The sequence below is a fragment of the Venturia canescens genome, chromosome 2, assembly GCF_019457755.1.
Source record: "Venturia canescens isolate UGA chromosome 2, ASM1945775v1, whole genome shotgun sequence".
In the NCBI taxonomy this organism is placed as follows: Eukaryota; Metazoa; Arthropoda; class Insecta; order Hymenoptera; family Ichneumonidae; genus Venturia; species Venturia canescens.
The window spans coordinates 11,496,430-11,515,862 of NC_057422.1; the positions used below are offsets into that span (position 1 = coordinate 11,496,430).

A 19,433-nucleotide genomic window follows, 5' to 3' on the forward strand; every position below is an offset into this window, starting at 1 on the left:
TTTCTTCATATTTAAGCACGTCTGTCTCAATGACTGACAAGATGAAGCCTTTAAAATTTGAAATGCGTGTGAGCCGACTGCCCATTTAAACTCTGTGTAAATTTCAAGACTTTCTTAAGAAAATCGTTTCGTGCATGAACTACCTTAACTTCTTTATACCGATTTTCTTCATGTTCAAACTTCCGGAACGAGTGATTCTACACACTTTGGGTTCCTCGAATATTCCCCTCTGTAGAATCGCACTTAGGAATTTCGAGTCATTTTGAGCGTCCGCTGAAGTTTTTTGATCATTTTTTTTCTCGCTGTTACGATTTTTGGGATACGCGGACTTTTTTTTATTCTCGCTGATGTTTTTTTGCATATAACTTCATCCTCAAAAATTCGTCCCTCCGTTATTTCCGTTATTTAAGGGTATCCGTTATTTTTTGTATCCGCAGATTCCCAAGCCCCTTTTCACCCTTCGATTTTTCGTACTCGTCGTTTCGCGATTCTGCGAGTATCTTTTTGTCGTAACAGTTTTTTTTATATTCATGCGATTGTACTAAACTTTTTTTATTCTTCCTTGTATTTATTTTCGTTCCTGGATATTGACTCACCCACTCTCCCAATTTTACCCCGCGCCTCTGTCCTGCCTCTCTGTCACCGCTTTGTATTTTTATTTTCCTTTTTTTTTTCCCCTGCCGTTTTCGAGTAACCGATATTGCCACCGGAAATAGTGATTTCCCGAGGACATCTCAATCCCCCTCGACCGTGATGTGCTTCGAATGTGGCGCGAGGCTTTTTCATCCCGTTGTATACGCGCTTTGCATGATATTAGATTTGAGAAACGAACGTACCAGCACCAGCGCGCTATCCCTGATCCTTTGACGTAAAACTCCCGTTGAACCAAACTTTTCCGCCTTCGATATTGTTATTTCATTTCGTACCAACTACCTTCAAGTTCATGCGATTTGCTCGCCCCCATTTTTGAAACCCAACGAAAATGTGGACACGAAATCATAAAAGCGAAGAAACATTGAATAAAATTGGTCGTTATTATTGTTCGATTCGCCGGAAGGAAAAAGTCTGTCGACATTTTGCTCCTGTTTTGTTCCTCTCTCCGAATTTCTCGCATTTTGTGCAGTTTTTTTCTTCCTCTTCGAGTAAAGCTGACCACGGATTCGACCTTTCGTCCGATGCAATTCTCCCTCTCATTCGTCGGAGTCAGCATTTTTTTTGCTCATCCTTACCACGAGACCTGGATGTTGAACGAGTCTTGGGAGCTCCGTTACGAACGAGTTTTCCTTCGTGCTACGCTCTCCCTTCGAAGGCAAAAACCGAACGAATAAATCGATCGTAAGCGATCGGTAACGCGGAGACGTGGCTCTCAAATGTTTACTGATAACTTTTTATTTTTTTCAGCGATTTTTTTGACCCCTTGATCCTTCGAGCAATTTTTTCACACGCAGATTGTCCTTCAGAATGATTCTTTCGTAATTTATGCATTAATTTTTATTTGCCGGAATTCCGTCAATTTTTAACCGAACGATTCGTAATTCGGGGTCCAGAAATGCGAACGAATTTCGTTGAGAAGTGATTCGTTGAAAATGCTGTTCGGGTAAACGAATTGTTCGAACGCGCAGGATAAAAGGAGTGTTTTTCATCACGACTGTCGATAAAATAGTTTTTTTTTTATTATTGTCAATAATTTACACAGAGATGGAGCTACGGCTGTTTTTCAAATTTGAATTTTCGTCTCGAGGCTCTAATTCATTTTTTTCTATATTTATTTTTTATCCAATTTAAAAAAATCGTTGTAAACTGTACTGGACGATATTTTTACACCGCTGAATAGATTCAATTTTGAAAATTGTATTAAGTGGGATTTAACTGTTACGGAAGTACTCGAAGTGACTGGACGAAATTCTACTTTTGCGCCATAAAAAATTCATTAACAAATCGGTTATTTGTCGTTAGATTCATTTGGAGTGATTTCATTATCGTCGATCGTTTTCTGCGTATTGCGGCTGTTAAGCACCAGTCGGTGGGGGTCAAAAGCCCGGGGAATCGAAGGGCAAATGTCCGAAATTACCGTTGAAGTTCCTGCATCCATAAAAATCCATGAACTTTGTGTGAAAACGACAAAGTTTTGAAATTTGGACGACCTGTGGAAACTCAAATGAATTAAAACGCCGAAAAAAAGTTTAGGTTTAAATAAATGTCGAGTCCGAGTGTTTACTTCGATTTCCTTCGCTCAAATCTTCTTCGGCCTTCTCGGATTCGAGTCCACACAGATTCTGCACAACTGTCGATAATCAGGGGTGCATCGGTTACAAAATACGATCAAATACATAAATTCGCGTTAGAAACGTTTCCGATTGTGTTCGTCACCTTTGTCGAGTCTTTCAGAATGCCTTTTATGTAAGTCGAACACGTATAATGAAGAGGGTGATTGCAAGCCAGTGCATATCCATTCAAAGCGTCAACGGGACCGTCACAATGAGAACAATCACCGAACGTTGATACGCTACGAAAACAAAAAAGTTATGAACTCACCACATTTTTCTTGGTAGTTTTACAATTGTGTGGATTTATTTCAATGTTCAACACAGCAACGAAACGTTGCGAAATCAATTTCAAAAAATATCGGTTCCAATTGTTTTTTCCCCACTTTGCTCCGTCAGCTAAAAATGTTTTTCGTCATTAATCAAAAAGTTACGTTAAGGGCTATGAACAGTGTAGATGTTGGAATTTTAGGTATTTGTTGTTTATTTTATAATCAAAAATTGGTTGGGTGGATTCGAATAAAACTGAAAACTGAATAAAAAATTTTTTTCGTGGTATTTTTTTCGTATTCTTTCCCTACAAAATGGAATTTGAATAAAGTCGCTGGGATAAAAACTCTTCCCGTTTTGCTGTCAACGCCGATTCGAGGGGTGCCATTTTCAATGCAGCATTGTACAATGATATAGTATAAAAAAATTAAAAAAAAAAATTTTTCCAGTACTTCTGAGTATGCAAAAGACGTGTACGAGGTTTCATGTAAATCCATCGAACCAATTTGGATATATAAAAGAAACAAAAAACACCTGAAATTCCAACGTTTATTACACTGTTCATAGCCCTTAACTGTCAAACAATGAAAATTCGACGTTCAGGAAAACCGTTTTTCCTCGTTTATTCTACTCGATATTGAATCTAGTTTCGTTTCTTCGTAATTATAGTATTATTATTTCGTAGTTCGTTTCCAAACGTTCCCAACGATTGTGAACCACTGTTCGCAGTGGTTTTCAAGTAGATTGTTTTATATCGCTAAACCGCATTCATTCGGCTCGTTCGGTGCAGGCCGGGGCTTCCCCAGTGTTCACAGCTTTGCTGATGTCAAAACATTTCATTAATATCGAAAAGAAGAAAATAAAATCAAATGGATTTACTTGGAGATGTCAGGGTCGCGAGGTTCGTAAAAATGTTGTTGATTCGTGTATCGAGATTCTGAGAAGTATTGAACAGCGATTGCGTATGCAAGTCCTGCTGCGATAGCCACACCAACGCCAACAATCACCGAATGAAGCATCTTCAACGACGGAATACTCTCGATATATGAATTTTAATTACAATCGAAAAATGTCAAAATTAAACGTGAAAATGAGATTTTTCGAAAGAGCAATTGAGCACAATGTAATAGAAACTACGGCGACTGAAATCACAACACTGTCACGTGACTATAGATTTTCCTGCTACTATTTGTGTAGCGACCGTGGAAACAGACGTTCGGGCAGGTTCGGGCTATGTGCATGCGATCAAGGCGAATCTCAAGCTACATTCTGCACTCGTTGCAATCCCGTTCCAATCGAGCCTACCTTCCGTGCTAACCCAGCTGTTGATAAAACAGTTCTGATCTTTGCCATTCAAATTTGCTTGAAGATGGAGCTGCTGAATCAATAATTTTTGTAAAGTAGGTTGTACATTCCTGAAACAAAAAATAATCCAACTGGTACATCATGCCCGAAGGATCGTACTTTATGGGTGTCTAAATTTCATCGATTTTTACTCCCTCAGTAAAAATATAATCACTCTAAATTAATGTCAGAGTTATTTATTCGATATTGTAAATACATTTTTTCAACTTATCTTTTGACGAATGAAACTACAAGCCATTTATTGAACTGGTATCGATCACTATGACTCAACCCAATAATTTTATTCGCCCTTACCTAAAATACTGCGGTTTTTTATGTAAAAAATCGCTCTGGAGAGCGCAGAGGGAAAACGCAACAAGAAATGCATCAAGAAAAAACGTATTAACGAATAAACAGAAGGCTGTGATAGGAATGGCCCGAGCCAAGAAGAAAGGAAATGCCGAAATAAGCAAATGTGAGGTTACGAGTGCTCATTCTACCAATTTATCGTTCAATCTTTAAGGTAATCTTTATTACTAGTAAGACAATCGTCTCGAATTTTTTCCCAAACTGGGCAAAGATGCGTTCGTTCGTTACATGGGAAGGTAAACGATTTTTTACGCATGGTTCCTATAATCCTGTGTATTTTTCCTCATATTTAAGCACGTTTATCTAAATAATCAATAAGACGAACCCTTTAAAACTTGAAATGCGTGTCAGTCGACTACCCATTTAGGCTCTGTGTAAATTTCAAGACTTTCTAAAGAAAATCGTTTCTGCATGAACTGCCTTAATAACTGAAACGTTTAAAGCTCAGACTGGAACGGTCTTGTGAGTATTTCGAGTCGGTCCTTCCGCACGGATTTTTTGAATAACCCAAAATTCTGTAAAGCAATAAATCAAGAAAATTCATGGTCCTCGTCATCGAGGTATCCGAAAGCATGAAAATTTAAAAAATGAATGTAAACCTGACATGGCGAAAAGGCTGAGTATTTCGAAACAATTATTTCCTTGAAAATTTTGTCTTAGATTTCATTTTCCTCAAATTAAATTAGCGAACTGAGAGCAACGTCAATTTTTCCATCCCGGAATTATCATTTTTTTTGCTCTCCAATTATCGCTTACCAAATTACTCTCGAGTCGTCATTTCCATGCGAAAAACAGAGTTAAAAAGTCTGAGAAAAAACAAATAATCGAATGGAAGATTTCAATTAATAAATCCATTTGCCCAATTCCGTATTTATTTTCAATACACGTATAGTACACATACTGTACATTCATAACAGAGAAGATAAAGCAAAAAAACGGCATTCGTTCGATGACAGCGTGCTAGGCAGCGGTATAATTTCGTGAAATCAAATTTTCCTTACGCTACATATTTTCAAGCCCATTATTTCCATACCAGGGAGCATAGTTGGATTGCGAATAAGATTTTCAGTCCATTTTTCTCCGATGTGGCGCCAGCGAGGTACGAAATTATTCAGAGCAGCCAATCAGCTGCGGTGATAATGCGTGAGAAGACGCGACTGGAGTGGGCGGTTCGTTGTGCTCCCACTCGACGCTTGCGATTCGCGCGCTGAAGATTTATCAACGAATCGACCGCGATCGTGCGTTGGTAAAAAAAGAAGGAAGACTTTCCTCTTCGCAGATCCGCCATTCGCCGAGCCGCTCGAGCATGGACGGGGCTTTTCGAAGCCGCGAACCGGCGAGTCATTTTACCGGAAGTTTAACATTCTTTCAGTCTTGACAGTAATACAACGCTGAGTCGTTGAGGCATCCTCGGTTTGTTTACTTACGAACAATAATTTAACGATTTAAATTTTCTGTTTGATCCCTCCCGTTGCTCGAAGACATTTTGACGTTTCGCGAAATCGTTCGATACGATTTTTATTATTTTTGTATTTTTTTTCCACAGATTATTCCTCGTGCCCATCCATCAATTCCTATAATCGTAATCGATCACAATTGTACTAAAATAACAATGAACCCGTCGTTATGGAATAGTTTAGCCTCGTTTGCAACGGTTGTTCGATCATTCGAGCAGCGTCAGTCTGACAGCGCGTATACGACTATTAACTCGGCAATTCGTTTGGTCCTTGAATGGAGAAGCTTTAATAAAATGAGATTTCGACACTCTGCAGTGAATTTTCATCGATATCAATCGGTCTGCTGTTTTTTGAAACGCTTTTTCTATCGTAAACCATCGCGTTTTGATCCCAATAATTAAAGGAACGTCTCGTGTCCCTGTATTCTCTTAAGGTCTTTGATACACTTGTAGTGGGCAAAAAACGTCATTTTCTTGATTTTTTTTTCGACAAGAAAATAAATGTTTAATGAAAAACTGTGAACGATATTCATTGGTACATATGTCCATGCACTTGTACAATTTTTTTCGTCAAAAAAATTCTCAAAATGGCGAAACTCCAGCTGCAGTCCTGCAGCACCTTTTTTAAGCATCAGTTCCGGTGGACACGATAACTAAAAAATTCGATCCATACGATTACACTTGTTTATTATAATAATAGCTTGGGCCTGGAGAAAGGGTTTGTAAAAGCTTTGATTTTAAAAAAATGGAGACCGTTTCAACAAAAAATTCATTTTTTGAGGTGCTAAATTTTCGGTTTTTATTTTGCAATTTTTTTTTCCAACAAAGTACGAAATCCCCCGTCCAGGCTCTAGCATTATTATAATAAATAAGTGGTATAAATTTCGTATGGATCGGGTTAATAGTTTTTTGGTAATCGCGTCCACCGCAGAGGTATTTTTAAAAAAAGACGACTCTGAGATAATCGCGGTTAAAGATTGGAACACTCATAGCTACGAATCTGATGCTCCGATCTTTATGAAATTTGGTGAGAATATTCTTCAGACATCGTACTTGGAGAATATCTAATAAAAAAATGTTTCGATTTTTCCGCCCATGACAAGTGTATAAAGGCGTTAAATCCTAATAATAAAATCGTTTTTATCGAATATAATTAATAAAAAGTATAATCTTCAAGTCGCGACATTCAATGTCGAAGAAACGGAGTCAGGAATTTACGAGCTTTTCATTTGAGACGATCATTCGTAAATTTCTTCGAGCCAAATCTTGTAGCATGCAGTCGTCGAAAACGAAATGGACTCGGGCAATATTTGTCAGGAGTCCGAACGATCGTAATTGTCGTCAATTATATGACGCGCTTGGCGCAATTTTTTTTCGCATTCAATTGAAGGACACTTTAGGCATTTTTTTATTTTAGGTACTTTCTCTACGTATTCAGTCTCTTTAAACTCTGTCGCAGCATTCATACGCGCGAGGACGTTTTTTATCGATCTCTCCTCGCCCACGGAACTTTACACTTATGATTGTCTTTTTGATCACACAGCGACGAAAATAGACGTCTTTCGTTACGACCGTGATCGCAGTCTCAGTTAAGAAATCAAAATCTCCCAAAGTCGTAATTTTTCTCTATTCGTATGAGATTTTCTTCAAGTTTTTTCACTCATTCGATAAAATCGTGCCTTTTTGCCAATTCTACAAATACGATATATCCAGTTTTTAATTCACTTAGCCAATAAACTTTTGGATCGAACGTTTTTCATGATCGAACCAAAAAAGCATTCCTGTCAATGTAATTCTTCATTTTTAAGCCGTTTTTCTGTCAGTTTCGTCACACCGAAATTCTTATCTCAAACGACGAAGAAAGTACTGAACTCTAATCAATTTTTAGGAGTTGAAAAAATACTCGATTTTATATCGATTTTATTGATTTCGATCTTCTGGCGATTTCGCTAGATTTTTCGTGCTGATACTGATAGAAAACCCTCAGAATTGATGTCCCTTGTTCTAATAAAATGGACATAAAATGGCCCACTGGACAAAACAATTTCATCGTTATTTATCCACGACAATGATTCAACCTCCAAAATTTTCGTACCGCATTGAACACTTTCGAATGATAACACGAATAAAATGGTTTTATTTGTTCCAACTTTCCGGCAATCTACTCGCCGGAAAAAAACGCGAATCGATGACGTGCTAAATTACGTTTCGAAAGATCCTCGGACATGAACGTAAAAAGTATTATTTTGCTACCCCTTAAGAAGGTTAATTGACAGTTTTAAGAGGTTTCTTGAATCGCGTTGTTTGGGGAAACTATGATGTTGGATCTACGGCTTACCGTTAGATCTTGGGCTTCGGTATCGTCCTTAAATCGTGATTCGCTCGGAGATGGGGGCTGAGAATTAGCGCTGCTGACTCGCGGGACTGGACTCGCGAGACCGGTCTCAAACGTGTTTTCAGGGCGGTTTGACTTTTCTCGTATTTCAGAGGAGGTCGCCTCGGCCATTGAAACTGGATTTTCGTTCGAATCGCTCGTGCTTTTTGCCGTATTTTCCATACCAACGGCGCTCGAATTGCCCCCGAGATCGTATTGCACATTTCCAACATTACTCGTGTTCTCGCTTCGTCGGTGTCTCGTCGGCGGTATACCGAGCTTTTTTATCCTGTCGTAAAGAGTTCTCGATGGGACTCTAAACAATTCGGCGGCTTTGTTCGCGCTCAAGCCTCCTTTCACCGCAGCTATTGCGTCCCATACGTCTTCCGGCTCGTACTTTTTGTAACGTTTTATTTCTTGCTTCTGAGATCCTCCGTAACTAGAAACTCCTGAGCGATGAAAAACAAAATATTTCATTACGAAACTATTGGAAAATTGGCGAAATTTTATTTCTTACGAATTGTCACTCTTCTTCGTTTTCACAATGTCATGTTGTATGACGAATAGCCTCAAAACCAAATTTAATGAATAATTAAAAATTCAAATCCCTCGAATTTGTTCTTCGGTCTCAATAATTTCAAGAATTTCATTAATTTCTTTTTGCTGACTATAGAAAAGTGCTTTTCGGCATTATTTTATCAGAGTAGTTCGACCGTTCTGCGACCGTTCCGGTGAAGGTCCACTTTCTTTTGCGGTAAATGATAGTTTAAGGTCCCCTGATAACATGATAAGCACTAAGCACCGTTCCGGGGCCTCTAACGGAGCGAAATTTTAAATTCTTATACGGTACCCTATGGGAGAACTCACGAATAATATTATCAAAATAATGAGAATTTGATAAAATTTCGTGATAACATTCTTTGGCATCAAGTATACAAATACAATTTTTTTCAAATTTTTTTACCACATGGTTGTCGCATAATTGAGCGTTAAATCGAACTTCTCATGCACGAGATGTATAACTGTACATATGTTAACTCTATGCTTATACACGTGAACTTTAGTGTCGAATTACTCGAGAGCTATGTGGTAGAAAAAACTAAAAAAATTTATATCGTCTTATATATTTTTAAAGCTCACATACATTTACCAAATTTGATTAAATTCTTATCATTTTGAAATTCTTTATATTTTTAAAAAGTCGTACGATGTTGGAGCTTCGGAAAAGTTTATATTTTGAAGAAAATTTATCACAGAAGTCGTTCCTTTAAAAAAAACATTACCTTACGGGGCGCGTTTAAGAAAGAGAAGATGAAAAAACTTGAGTTTTTGACGCGTCGAAATAAGCGGATGTCAGTCATTACGTTGAACTGCTGGCAACGGTTGATCGAAGTTCGGGCAAATTGAGGAATCACGGAAATTTCATCAAATTTATCTTTGAGACTGACTCACGTGCTTTCATTCGTCTAGCAGGTTCGCTTTTTTTTTTTTTAAATGAATTGACCATTATCTTGGTGCGCCATTACACCGATATAAACTTTCTATCGCGCAACAAAAATGTTTCCCTAGGTTATGTGTATTTAAAGTGTCACCGGTACCGACTCAATCATTAATTAGTCAAGTCGAAGTGTAAACCTTTTACCTTTGATGATATTTTTAAAGCATTTTATTCGATTTTAATGATAAAAATATTCTCCGTGTAATTTTATTAATAATTTAGGCTCGAATGAAATGAAGCTAAAGTAGTTGCGAACTTGACTAGTCATGGAACGGCCGAACTACTTTTAACGACTGTGAACAAAGCTCGCAGTGGAGAATTTTTAAAAACAGAACAATCGGTGAAGCGAGCAAGTTTCTCCCATTCCCTCGATAGTTTGAGTCCGAGCTGTGTTCTCAAATTGTAATACTTTCATGAAAAAATCAAGGTTCATCAATCAAAAAGTCGCGATGTTTAATTACCGTATTTCGTGTCCTCGGCGAGGGTTTGGCCAGTAGTTCTCTTATCCTCGTCCTCCATAACGGAGGGCTCGCTTCCGTGTGGGCTGGGAGCGGTTTGCAGTGAATCGAAGCTGCTCCGTCTATCATCGTTTGTCGTAGATCCAATTTTGCGACTGCGACGTCGAGAATCGCGAGAGTTTTGACGTACGAGCGGTGATTTTAGCATCGGAGAATCTTGTTCGGGATTGAGAACCGAGCGGAGTATCGAGGGGTCCTGATGAGCCTCGTTCGATCCGTTGTTGCTGGGATTCCGCGAGGACGCGGAGTCGGAAAGATTCTCATTGAACTGTGAAAAGGGAAAAGATTGTGCGGCCAGGAAAGGATGGAAATTGGCCAAGGCAGCGACCGCCGACTTGTGCTCGTCGGCCGGGAAAAACGGCGACATTGGCCACCCGGGAATCGGAAGTTTGGGCTCGCCGATTTCCTCCTCATTCGGCGTTTTTATCGGCCCCGTTACGTTGCCGGAATTTCGTTGGCCAGAACTCGACAACGAGTTGTCCGAATATCGAGACGTTTCTCCGTTATAATTGCTGCTCGTGCTGCAAACAGTCGGCGATGGCGGCGCCACTGGCTGGCTACCGGAAGGTACTTCATTGCCGGCAACCAGACCCTTGACCTGCAGCAACTCAGCCACTTGAAACAAAGCGTCCATGTCGTCGTACGCCACGCTCACCTCCCCCTTGTACATGTACTCCAAAATGGCCTTCACTTCCGTGTAGCGAACGTCCTTCAACAGTATTATCGGATGATTGGAGGGCACCTCGATAAAAAGTGTACGAAAGTACGGCGAGCATGTCGCCAATATGACTTTATGGCACTTGAGAAAACGACCGTCCTCGACGCCCAGCGTCACGTCGGTCAGGGTCTGATGTTTCAACAAGTCGTCCATCACCGAGAGCAGATTTGCCTGATGGTTGTTCCATCGCAAACAATAACGATCCGAGGCTCCCATTTTTACTTATTTTTCAACCTGCAATCACAGTTTCAACGATCCCGCGTTATTCATTTCCAAGCAAGTCAAGTTTTTTATCAATTTTATTTCTCGGGCTCAATTTATTTGCATTTCGGTCGTCGTTCAATAAAACGTTAACGATGATTTTCCATCGTCAATCCCACTCGTTTTCCGTCCCCGTTAACACGCTCTCCAACCGAATTCTGCATTCGGCTGCCAAGTGCGTTTTAAAACAAGCATTCCCTCCGAGCCTCCCTCAAGAAACCATTTCCGCCCTGGCGGCCGTACCTAAACTCCAAAAACAGCAAATGGCTCCTCAAATAACCATATGGTATCGCCGAAAAAAGCGCTCCCGAGGGGTGAAGTGGCGCTGGAGCCTCGCGAGCTTGAACGACTGGAGTGTGTGCTGGAAAAAATCGACGCGTCTCTCCTCCGTATTGTGTATAAATTTCAGAGCAACTGTTTACAAAAATGCACGCTGCTTCGTACAAAAAAAATCGTGTTTCCATTATTCCCACAAAAATGAGCTGCATTTTTTTAAAATATTTGAAAAATCTCAAAAATTTCGTTTCTCCATTAAAATTCATGCAAATGTAACTTAATTAGGTAAAGGGCAGTGAGTCATCGTTTGCTTGTCGCAACGGATCTTGGATGGAACGAGCGCGAGTAATTTCATCGGAAAATCATTTAGTTGGCCACTTTTTACTGTCTCGACCGAGAATGATTTCGTCATTGCGATTATTAATAAACTTTCGTGAAATATCTGCCTCACGATAAAACACATGCAAATCCTGCAAAAATGCTATTCAAAATGTCATGCGTACTCACTCGTGTCCCGAAAAGTCGCGTCAGATCTGCGTCAGATCTGCGGAGAAAAGCTGGAAATTCGCTCGCGTATCACTTCACTTTCGACTCAAAAAAATGTCCGTTGATTCCGCGACGTTTTCGCAAATCCTCGGGGCTCTCGAGCTGCGATTCGGGGCGAGAGGGGGAAACCGCAGTGGAAGGGCTAAATTCGCGGAACGACGGTCATCCCAGATTCGCGGTTGTACTACTGTCACCGAAAATTCGCTCGTTTCCCCCGAAAATGAATGGAGAATATTTGTTCACGTAAATACATAAAAATACGTGAACGTTTCTCTTTTGCAATATTTATCGATCGTGCTTCCTGCTCATAATTCAACGACGATTGTAAAACGTTCGTTATCCCGTCCGTTGCTTCCCCTCGGCGCACAAAAATAATATTTGGATGGCGCGAATACGAGACGGTAACTGCGTCACATTTGGGAAAACTCCGACTGAGGGCTGCCTCTTCGACTCAGGGATGCCAGAGTCGTTTCTGGTATGCCCTTTCTAGTTTTCTCTCTCCCACGCGCTCGCGCGCACTTTTTTCACGCACGTTTGTGTTGGGCCCTATAAAACACCCGCGAGCGGACTAGACCCCGAGAAAAACGTCCCTGCGATCGTTTTCAGCCCTGCGACTGCAGACACACGAGCCTCGCGCGTGTGTACGTGCTTCGTCAGCGTGTCTACGCGGACCGTCTTTTTTATGCTTATTTTTTCGACTCCCCAAACTCTGTCGGCCTTTTCCACGAGCACCACATTTTTTTCGATCCTTTGTTCTACGTGCAACGATCTCGCGTTACGAATTATGAGGCATGAGCGACAGGAAGAGGGGGCGGCGAAAAAGTCGATTCGGGACTGTAACGCTGAAGTTTTTGGAAAACTCGTTTCTTCGCTTTTGACGAATCGATTCGAGTGCCGGATAGGGAGGCTAATCTTTCCTAATTCATAAATTTTCATTCTCTTTCGACGAGCAATCGATAATTATGTGAAATGTACAAGAATTAGGGCGAATCGAATAAAAAATATTCTGCCACCGATAGAAGAAGCTTCTGCACTGTTCCAAATTTTCATAACAATTTTACAAAATAATTGTAGCAAGTTTTTACGCACTACGATTTAGTAGTAATGGAACCCAGCATTGTAATTTTGCTACGCAACTTATACCAAGTCAGTTTTGCAAAATTACAAAATATTTGTTACAACACGACTAGGCATTTATCGAAAATTAGTTCATTCGTTTTACAATAACGATATCGTAAATTTGCTAAACAAAGTGGGATAAGCCGAATAGTTAAGTTACAAAAGACTTTTGTTGAATTACTGAATATATTTTATGTAATATATTCAGCAAAATTACAATATCGGTTTCGTAAAATGAACTGACTAATATTCGATAAACTCTTAGTCGTATTTGCAATTTTTCGAAGCTCAGTTGTGTAGGAAAATTACAACCCTGGGTTTCGGTACTACTGAATTCTGGTGCTTAAAAACTTCCAACAATTGTTGGATCAAATTACCAAGAAAATTTACAAGGCTCTGTAGGATCATTGCAATACGAGGGTTGTAGTGATGAAAATCACTCTCCGTCATTTTCATCCTGCAATAACGTCAATCATCTCATTTTTATTTCGAAAAAGCAGGATGAATTTGCATCGATAAATTATTCGTTCGACGCTTGTGTCTTCTTTCGAAAAGTTTTGTCCGTTAAAGAGATTAGTTTTAATGAGATTCTGGAGGATAAATTTCTATATATGCAATTAACTCGATTGTCCTACTCGCACATTTCCACGAGCAGTTTCTCTGTCCGTGCATCAAGAGAGAGAAGATCCGAAGAGGAGGAGGAAGAAACGAGAACAAGATCTCGCGGCGTGCGAGACATTCGAAGACGAAGAAAACGACTCCTTGACTGCCGAAACGAATTCTCGTTGGCGTTATACACTTTTGAATTTTTCTATCTTTCTGTCCCTTTTTTCTTCCCACAACTCTTAACGCGCCTTTTCAAGCCTCTTGGCATGCTCCTTTGCATCACAATCTACGACGCCTGCTGGTTTGGAAAATGAAAATAAAATATTATGCAGCCCTGCACGTCGATTCGAAGTCGTCGAGTGCAATATTTCATCGTTCGAATCGTCGCGACTATCGTTGCGTCGAACAGCGATGGGCTTCATTCGGCGCAGTTGAACTTCAAGTAGGCCAAACTACGTTCTTTGCTTCCACAATTCTAGTTTTCTTTTCCTTCACTTTTCTGTTAGCGTTTTCTTTAATTGTATTTTTATTTGACCGCAGTTTTTCGGCTTCCGTCGCGATCGACGAGCGTTCAACCGAAATGTGACTTTTATAGTAAATTCATCAAAGTTTTTGCACTTACTTTCGATTTCAACGAAATTTAATTCATTGCTCTTGGATCGATCGATGCGGCTGATGAATTCGACGTGAAAACTCGTTCGGAAATTTGAAAAAAATCGCTTCTCAAATGCCGATTTCTAGAGCCTCGTGACGAGTGGATTTATAAAAATACAAAAAAATCAAAAGTTGCGTGAATTTCGGTCGAACTCGGAGGGGCGAGATGAGAAGAATTTTTCATAAAACCGCTGCAACAGTGCATACGGACGAGGAGAGATTTATTTGGATTTCCATGCGGGCCGAATGCGAGGTTCCATTCGTACGAGCCGTGCCAATTACGAGTTCTCTCGTAGACATTCCTTATCGGCAGGAAAATCGCCTTCGCCGTCTATACTCGCCACCGCTGCGTGCATCCTGTTTTTCCTTACATGTGCGTGCGAGAGTGCGAACCAGTGGCGTCCCAAAAATATTCATCGCCCTGTTCCCCCCATTTTACGATCTCGTGAAAAACGTGCACGTGCGTGGTTCAATGTATTGGTTCAAGTTCTCACGTTTTATTTCGCATCGAAATATTTTTGGACAAGTTATAAAATTTCGCGATTAAAATAGCACCGAAACTCGCTTTATTTTACCAAATATTTTCGATCGAGGGGACAAATATTCGGGCAATTTCGACGAAGATCGAAGCCCCCAGTTTCTTAGTCGAAAAAGAACGTTAACAATTCTTTCGGTTCGCTTATCTTCGGTTGCTGAACCGAACGGAAAAGTCCGGCGAGCAAATTGCTTTTCTCGCACGCGGAAATGGGCCGCAAAACCGAAAACTGCCAATAATTTAGCAAACGAAATGAAGGAGAGATTGAGTTGGCGGAAAAGAACGGGCGAGTTCCAAGCTTCTTTGAGAGTGACCGAAATTCGGGCTCTTCCCAAAGAAAATCGCCCCGAAAGTCGATTTCTTGCTACAATAACGCGCGCTTTGTTTTTCGCTCGCCTCACGAACAAACGTCGCTTTTCCGTGACAGTCGTTAGCGAGAGAGATAAAAAGCCGAAATTTTGGGCGCAAGCCTCGCGCCAAGATCGTAATCTCCTAGTGCCGAGCCTGAGAAGCCTATCTTGAAAATTTTTCGTCTCTCGTTGCAAGAGAGAGCCCCACGCCAGAAGATCTTTTGGGCCCCGCGCCACGATGCATTTCGACGTCTCGACGTCGAGCCAGATCCACCGAGAGAAAATGGAGGGGAGCAGCGGTAGGAAGAATTCGAGGAGATTGTAAGGTGAATCTTTTTCGCTCACCCTCGCGTCCCAACCACCTGACCCATCTGCGCCACCACTCTTGTATTCTCTCACACATGGAAGCTTCCCATAATCTACCTTTACACGAACTTTTCTATTCGGCCCTCCCCCGAAAGACGTTTTATAAATTCGTGATACATCGAGCGAAAGAAATGAAGAAGGTTCGCCGTGGCGAATAAAGAAAAAATATATATTCGATATAAATCATGCTGGTTGTGAGAGCCGAGTCAGCGTCGTGCACAATTCCGAAAAATAAAAATTCGTTTCTATTCACTACTTTACACTCCGGGCGCAATAAAGGCTAAACTCTATTCTTGAAAAAGCGATTTTTATAACGCGCGGCACGCAGAGTTTTATCGTCTTTTCGAATCCTCGTGCGAAGCGCTGTCGGTTTCTTTCTGAACAGGTTCTATTTTTATTTAAAAACAGCGCAAACATTTGGAGCGATGGAGATAAACGTTGTGGATTTAATATTTTACGAATTTTCGCAACTTTTTCATCGTTCCCTATTTTTTCTGATTCTTGGTCGCCATCTGGAGAGTTTTTTCGAACGAGTTTTTTTCTCAACATTCGAATAAATTTTGTATTTCGTCGCTGTACTTTATTTGGAAATTTGATTCCAGAATGACGCGAGGCTTCTTCGCGACGATGGGTCGCGACGGATCAGCCTGCAATATCTCACATTTCGTGTGATAAGTATGTGAGGACTTTGACCTTATCTACGAGCTCCGTACTCGAGTGAAACCCTGTGAAAAATGGGAGAAACCGAATTCTCGAATCACTTTTCATCGGATCGTTTCGCCGGTACTTTTGACCCAGTTCCGATTCCGCGTGGCTCGCAAAGTAGTCAGACTCATCGAAGTAAAATTATTTTACGAATGGTTTCGTGGGTTTGAGCAAAAGTCGATGAAGCATTGAATAGAAAATCGTTCTTTCGATGGGTCGCATCGAGATGCAACAGAAAGTCATAACGAAGCTAACACAATCGTGAAAAAATGCTCACCAAAGACACGAACCGCCGAAAACAGCTCTTTACCCTTTTCGTTTGACTAGGCGTTCGAGAAAAAAATTATCGATCGAGGAAAATGTGAAAAAAGGTATAACCACGCAACAGTGCAGCATGTGCAACCCTAGAAAAGGGCGTGGGCTTATCTAAGCGGGAGAGGGAGCCGTGGAAGTTTCGGGCCGCGCATCAGCCAACCCGCAAACCGGTCTCCCTCCGATCGCGTACGTGGAATGTAGGATCGCGATGTTGCCACGCATGCATGCATACGCATATTCGTAGACGTTTCTGACGATACGAGCTCGTTTTTCTTTCACGTTCCTTTTTTATTTTTCTTCTCCAAAGTAAATGCAAGTGTGCTCGAAACCGAAGCGATTCTGAGCCAAAGTTGGTAAAAAAATTTTAGCGAGAGATCGAAAAAATGCAAAGATCAGTCGAATGATTTCGTTCGAGGAAATTTCGATAAAAATGTTCGTAGTTCGATTGGAATATTTTATTGAGTTCTCACGAAATTCAGAAGCACTTCTCGGAGTTCTTGCTATCGAGAAAATTACGATTTTGTAAATTTTTGATTTTACGATTATCTTTTTTGAAAAGTATCTCAATGAAAAATATCCGGTTCAATGTTTTTAATCGAATCGTTGTTTATTCAGTGCTATTGTTGGTTTTAACGACTGGATCTATCATAAAGGCTTTTAATGTATTGAAACGATGAGCCTCCAGTTCTCGTAAAAATGTAACTCGACTCCAAAGTCACACTTTCCAATTAATCTTCAATGCCTGTGCGTTTATTATGGAATTAGATGATTATTGGAAACGATTTCGTTAAATTTTTGTGCTGTTATAAAATATTTGAAAAATTGTTGCAACAGAGTCTTATTCAAAAGTGGAATTTTTATTAAGGTAGATCATGCCCGAAGACACCGTATTTTACGGGTGTCTAAATTGGGTCGATTTTCACTTCCTAATTAAAAATGTTATCTCCCTAAATTAATGTCAGAGTTATTCATTCAAAAATTGTAAATAATTTTTTTTAAATTTATTTTTTGGCGAATGAAATTACAAGCCATTAATTAAACGGGAATCCATCACTGACTGAACCCGAAATTTCATTCGTCCCTGGCTAGAATACTGTAGTTTTTTATGTAAAAAAACGCATTAGAGAGCGCAAAGGGTAAACACAAAGGAATCAAGTAAAAAGTGTTAATAAAAAGACAGAAGGCTATGAATGGGCCAAGCCAAGAAGAAAGAATTTGTCGAAATAAGCAAATGTGAGGTTATGATTGCTCATTTTACCAATTTAATATGTCCAGAATTTTCAAAAAATCGATTTTTTTCAGATTATTATTCTCTATAGTTTTAAGCGTATTTCTGTGAAAGTCGATTGTTAAAATTCCCTATAGATCGAAAGTTATTGCAGAAAACGTGACTGCCCAACGAGAGGGCCTGATGCGCACTTCAAACTTTAAATGCGTTTTCTCAAAACCGCTTTTTCTAGCACGGTCTGTACGATAACTCGTACAGATTTTAAATATTTTTCGATGCTTTTTTTTTTAATATTCGAAATTTTTTTCTTTATAGTCATCGAGTTGAATTTTTAATATTGCGATTAAAAAATTTTATAAACATAATTAAAGTGAGACATTTATGACACGGAATGTTCATTTTTTTTAAACTGCCGTAAACTGCTAAATTTTTCGAATTTCAAAAATCCGGCTCGACAGACTATACTACAATTTTATTTTACAAGAATTTTTTTCGGTTTTGCAGATCTATCGAGATTTCAAGAAGAAATTATGCAGACCGTGGAGCAACTTTTTTTCACAGTGCTTCGGGAAACGTGATTTGTTGTGATTTTTCAAAAAAACTGAAATAAATTTTTTTACAAAGTTTAAATACTAATAAACAATGTGTAAAAATTGTTTTTATTAAGTTCTATTGCTATCTTTTCTAAAAACAGCTTTTCCTTTGGCGCGTTTTAAGCAATGCTGGACCTATGTAAGGCGTTAACGTAAAAAAAAATTGGAAACGCTATCGCTCCGGTAAAGAGTCTGGCGGCAACTTGTCATAACATAAATGTACTTGTCTCAGAGTCGCTGCCGCGACTCTAAATATATCTAAACGACCGATAAGACGAACCCTTTAAAATTTGATATGCGTGTCAGTCGACTACCCATTTAAACTCTCTCTAAATTTTAAGACTTTCTTAAGAAAATCGTTTCGTGCATGAACTACCTTAAGGAGGGTGGCTACATTCGTCCAAATGATAAGAAATTGATCAAATTTGGTGACAATGATCTTCAACATCAAGTGCGAAGACGCAATTTTTTTCAAAATTCTCTTCTGCTTAGTTATCGAGTAATTACGCATTAAAGCAGATTTCTTATGCCCAGAATGTATACTTATATATGAAAAGGCTATGCTTATACACGTGAACTTTAGTGATCAATTACTCGATAACTGTACAGAAGAAAAATCTTAAAAAATTTGTATTGTCAAATTTGGCACCAAAGAATACGTTCACAAAATTTTATTAAATTCTTATCATTTTGAAATTTTTAACGTATTTAACATGGTTCAGCATGGCAACATTGTATCGTCGCTATCCACCCTCCTTAAAGACAAGCTTCGAAATTACTTACACGAGTCGAACGATTGATTTGAATTAATTGAAATGAAAACGATTTAATAAAAAAGTCTGGTACTTTGTAGGCTAAAATGAAAAATTCACTCGACCTGCGCTTTCTAAAGCATAAACTTGAAATTTTTGCGAGAATCTCGAAAAGCCCACCTGTTCATCTCCGATTGTGTTCAGGTATTATATAATATAACGGGGAGACTGGAGCGTTATACAGCTAGAAGATCGAGGGTTGTTCCCACACTCCTGAATCAAGTCGAAGACTTTCGAAACTTAGTTTTTCGAAGTG

The 19,433-nt window shown here is 39.6% G+C and overlaps 1 protein-coding gene and 1 long non-coding RNA gene across 2 annotated transcripts; both read right to left on the reverse strand.

Annotated features, from left to right (window-relative positions):
• Positions 1-1,649: 1,649 nt before the first annotated feature.
• On the reverse strand, positions 1,650-3,748 carry LOC122406534 (uncharacterized). The gene is made up of 4 exons (XR_006260004.1): positions 3,414-3,748; positions 2,371-2,506; positions 2,219-2,284; positions 1,650-2,144 (listed from the first exon to the last, which is right to left on the reverse strand). It is a non-coding gene; the product is annotated as an uncharacterized lncRNA (long non-coding RNA).
• A 4,233-nt stretch (positions 3,749-7,981) lies between these two features.
• LOC122407310 (protein tramtrack, beta isoform-like) lies at positions 7,982-11,027 on the reverse strand. Its single transcript, XM_043413440.1, has 2 exons — positions 10,037-11,027; positions 7,982-8,526 (listed from the first exon to the last, which is right to left on the reverse strand). Exons 1-2 carry the CDS (start codon positions 11,025-11,027, stop codon positions 7,982-7,984), a joined length of 1,536 nt encoding a protein of 511 aa, XP_043269375.1.
• Between the last annotated feature and the right edge of the window lie 8,406 nt (positions 11,028-19,433).

What these genes read in the sequence shown, in the direction of transcription:
- LOC122407310 (XM_043413440.1), bottom strand. Translation starts at nt 11,027, where the DNA reads ATGGGAGCCTCGGATCGTTATTGTTTGCGATGGAACAACCATCAGGCA. An exon ending in CGCCGAGGACACGAAATACG is followed by an intron (nt 8,527 to 10,036) that starts GTAATTAAACAT and finishes TTCATCGCTCAG; the next exon opens with GAGTTTCTAGTTACGGAGGA.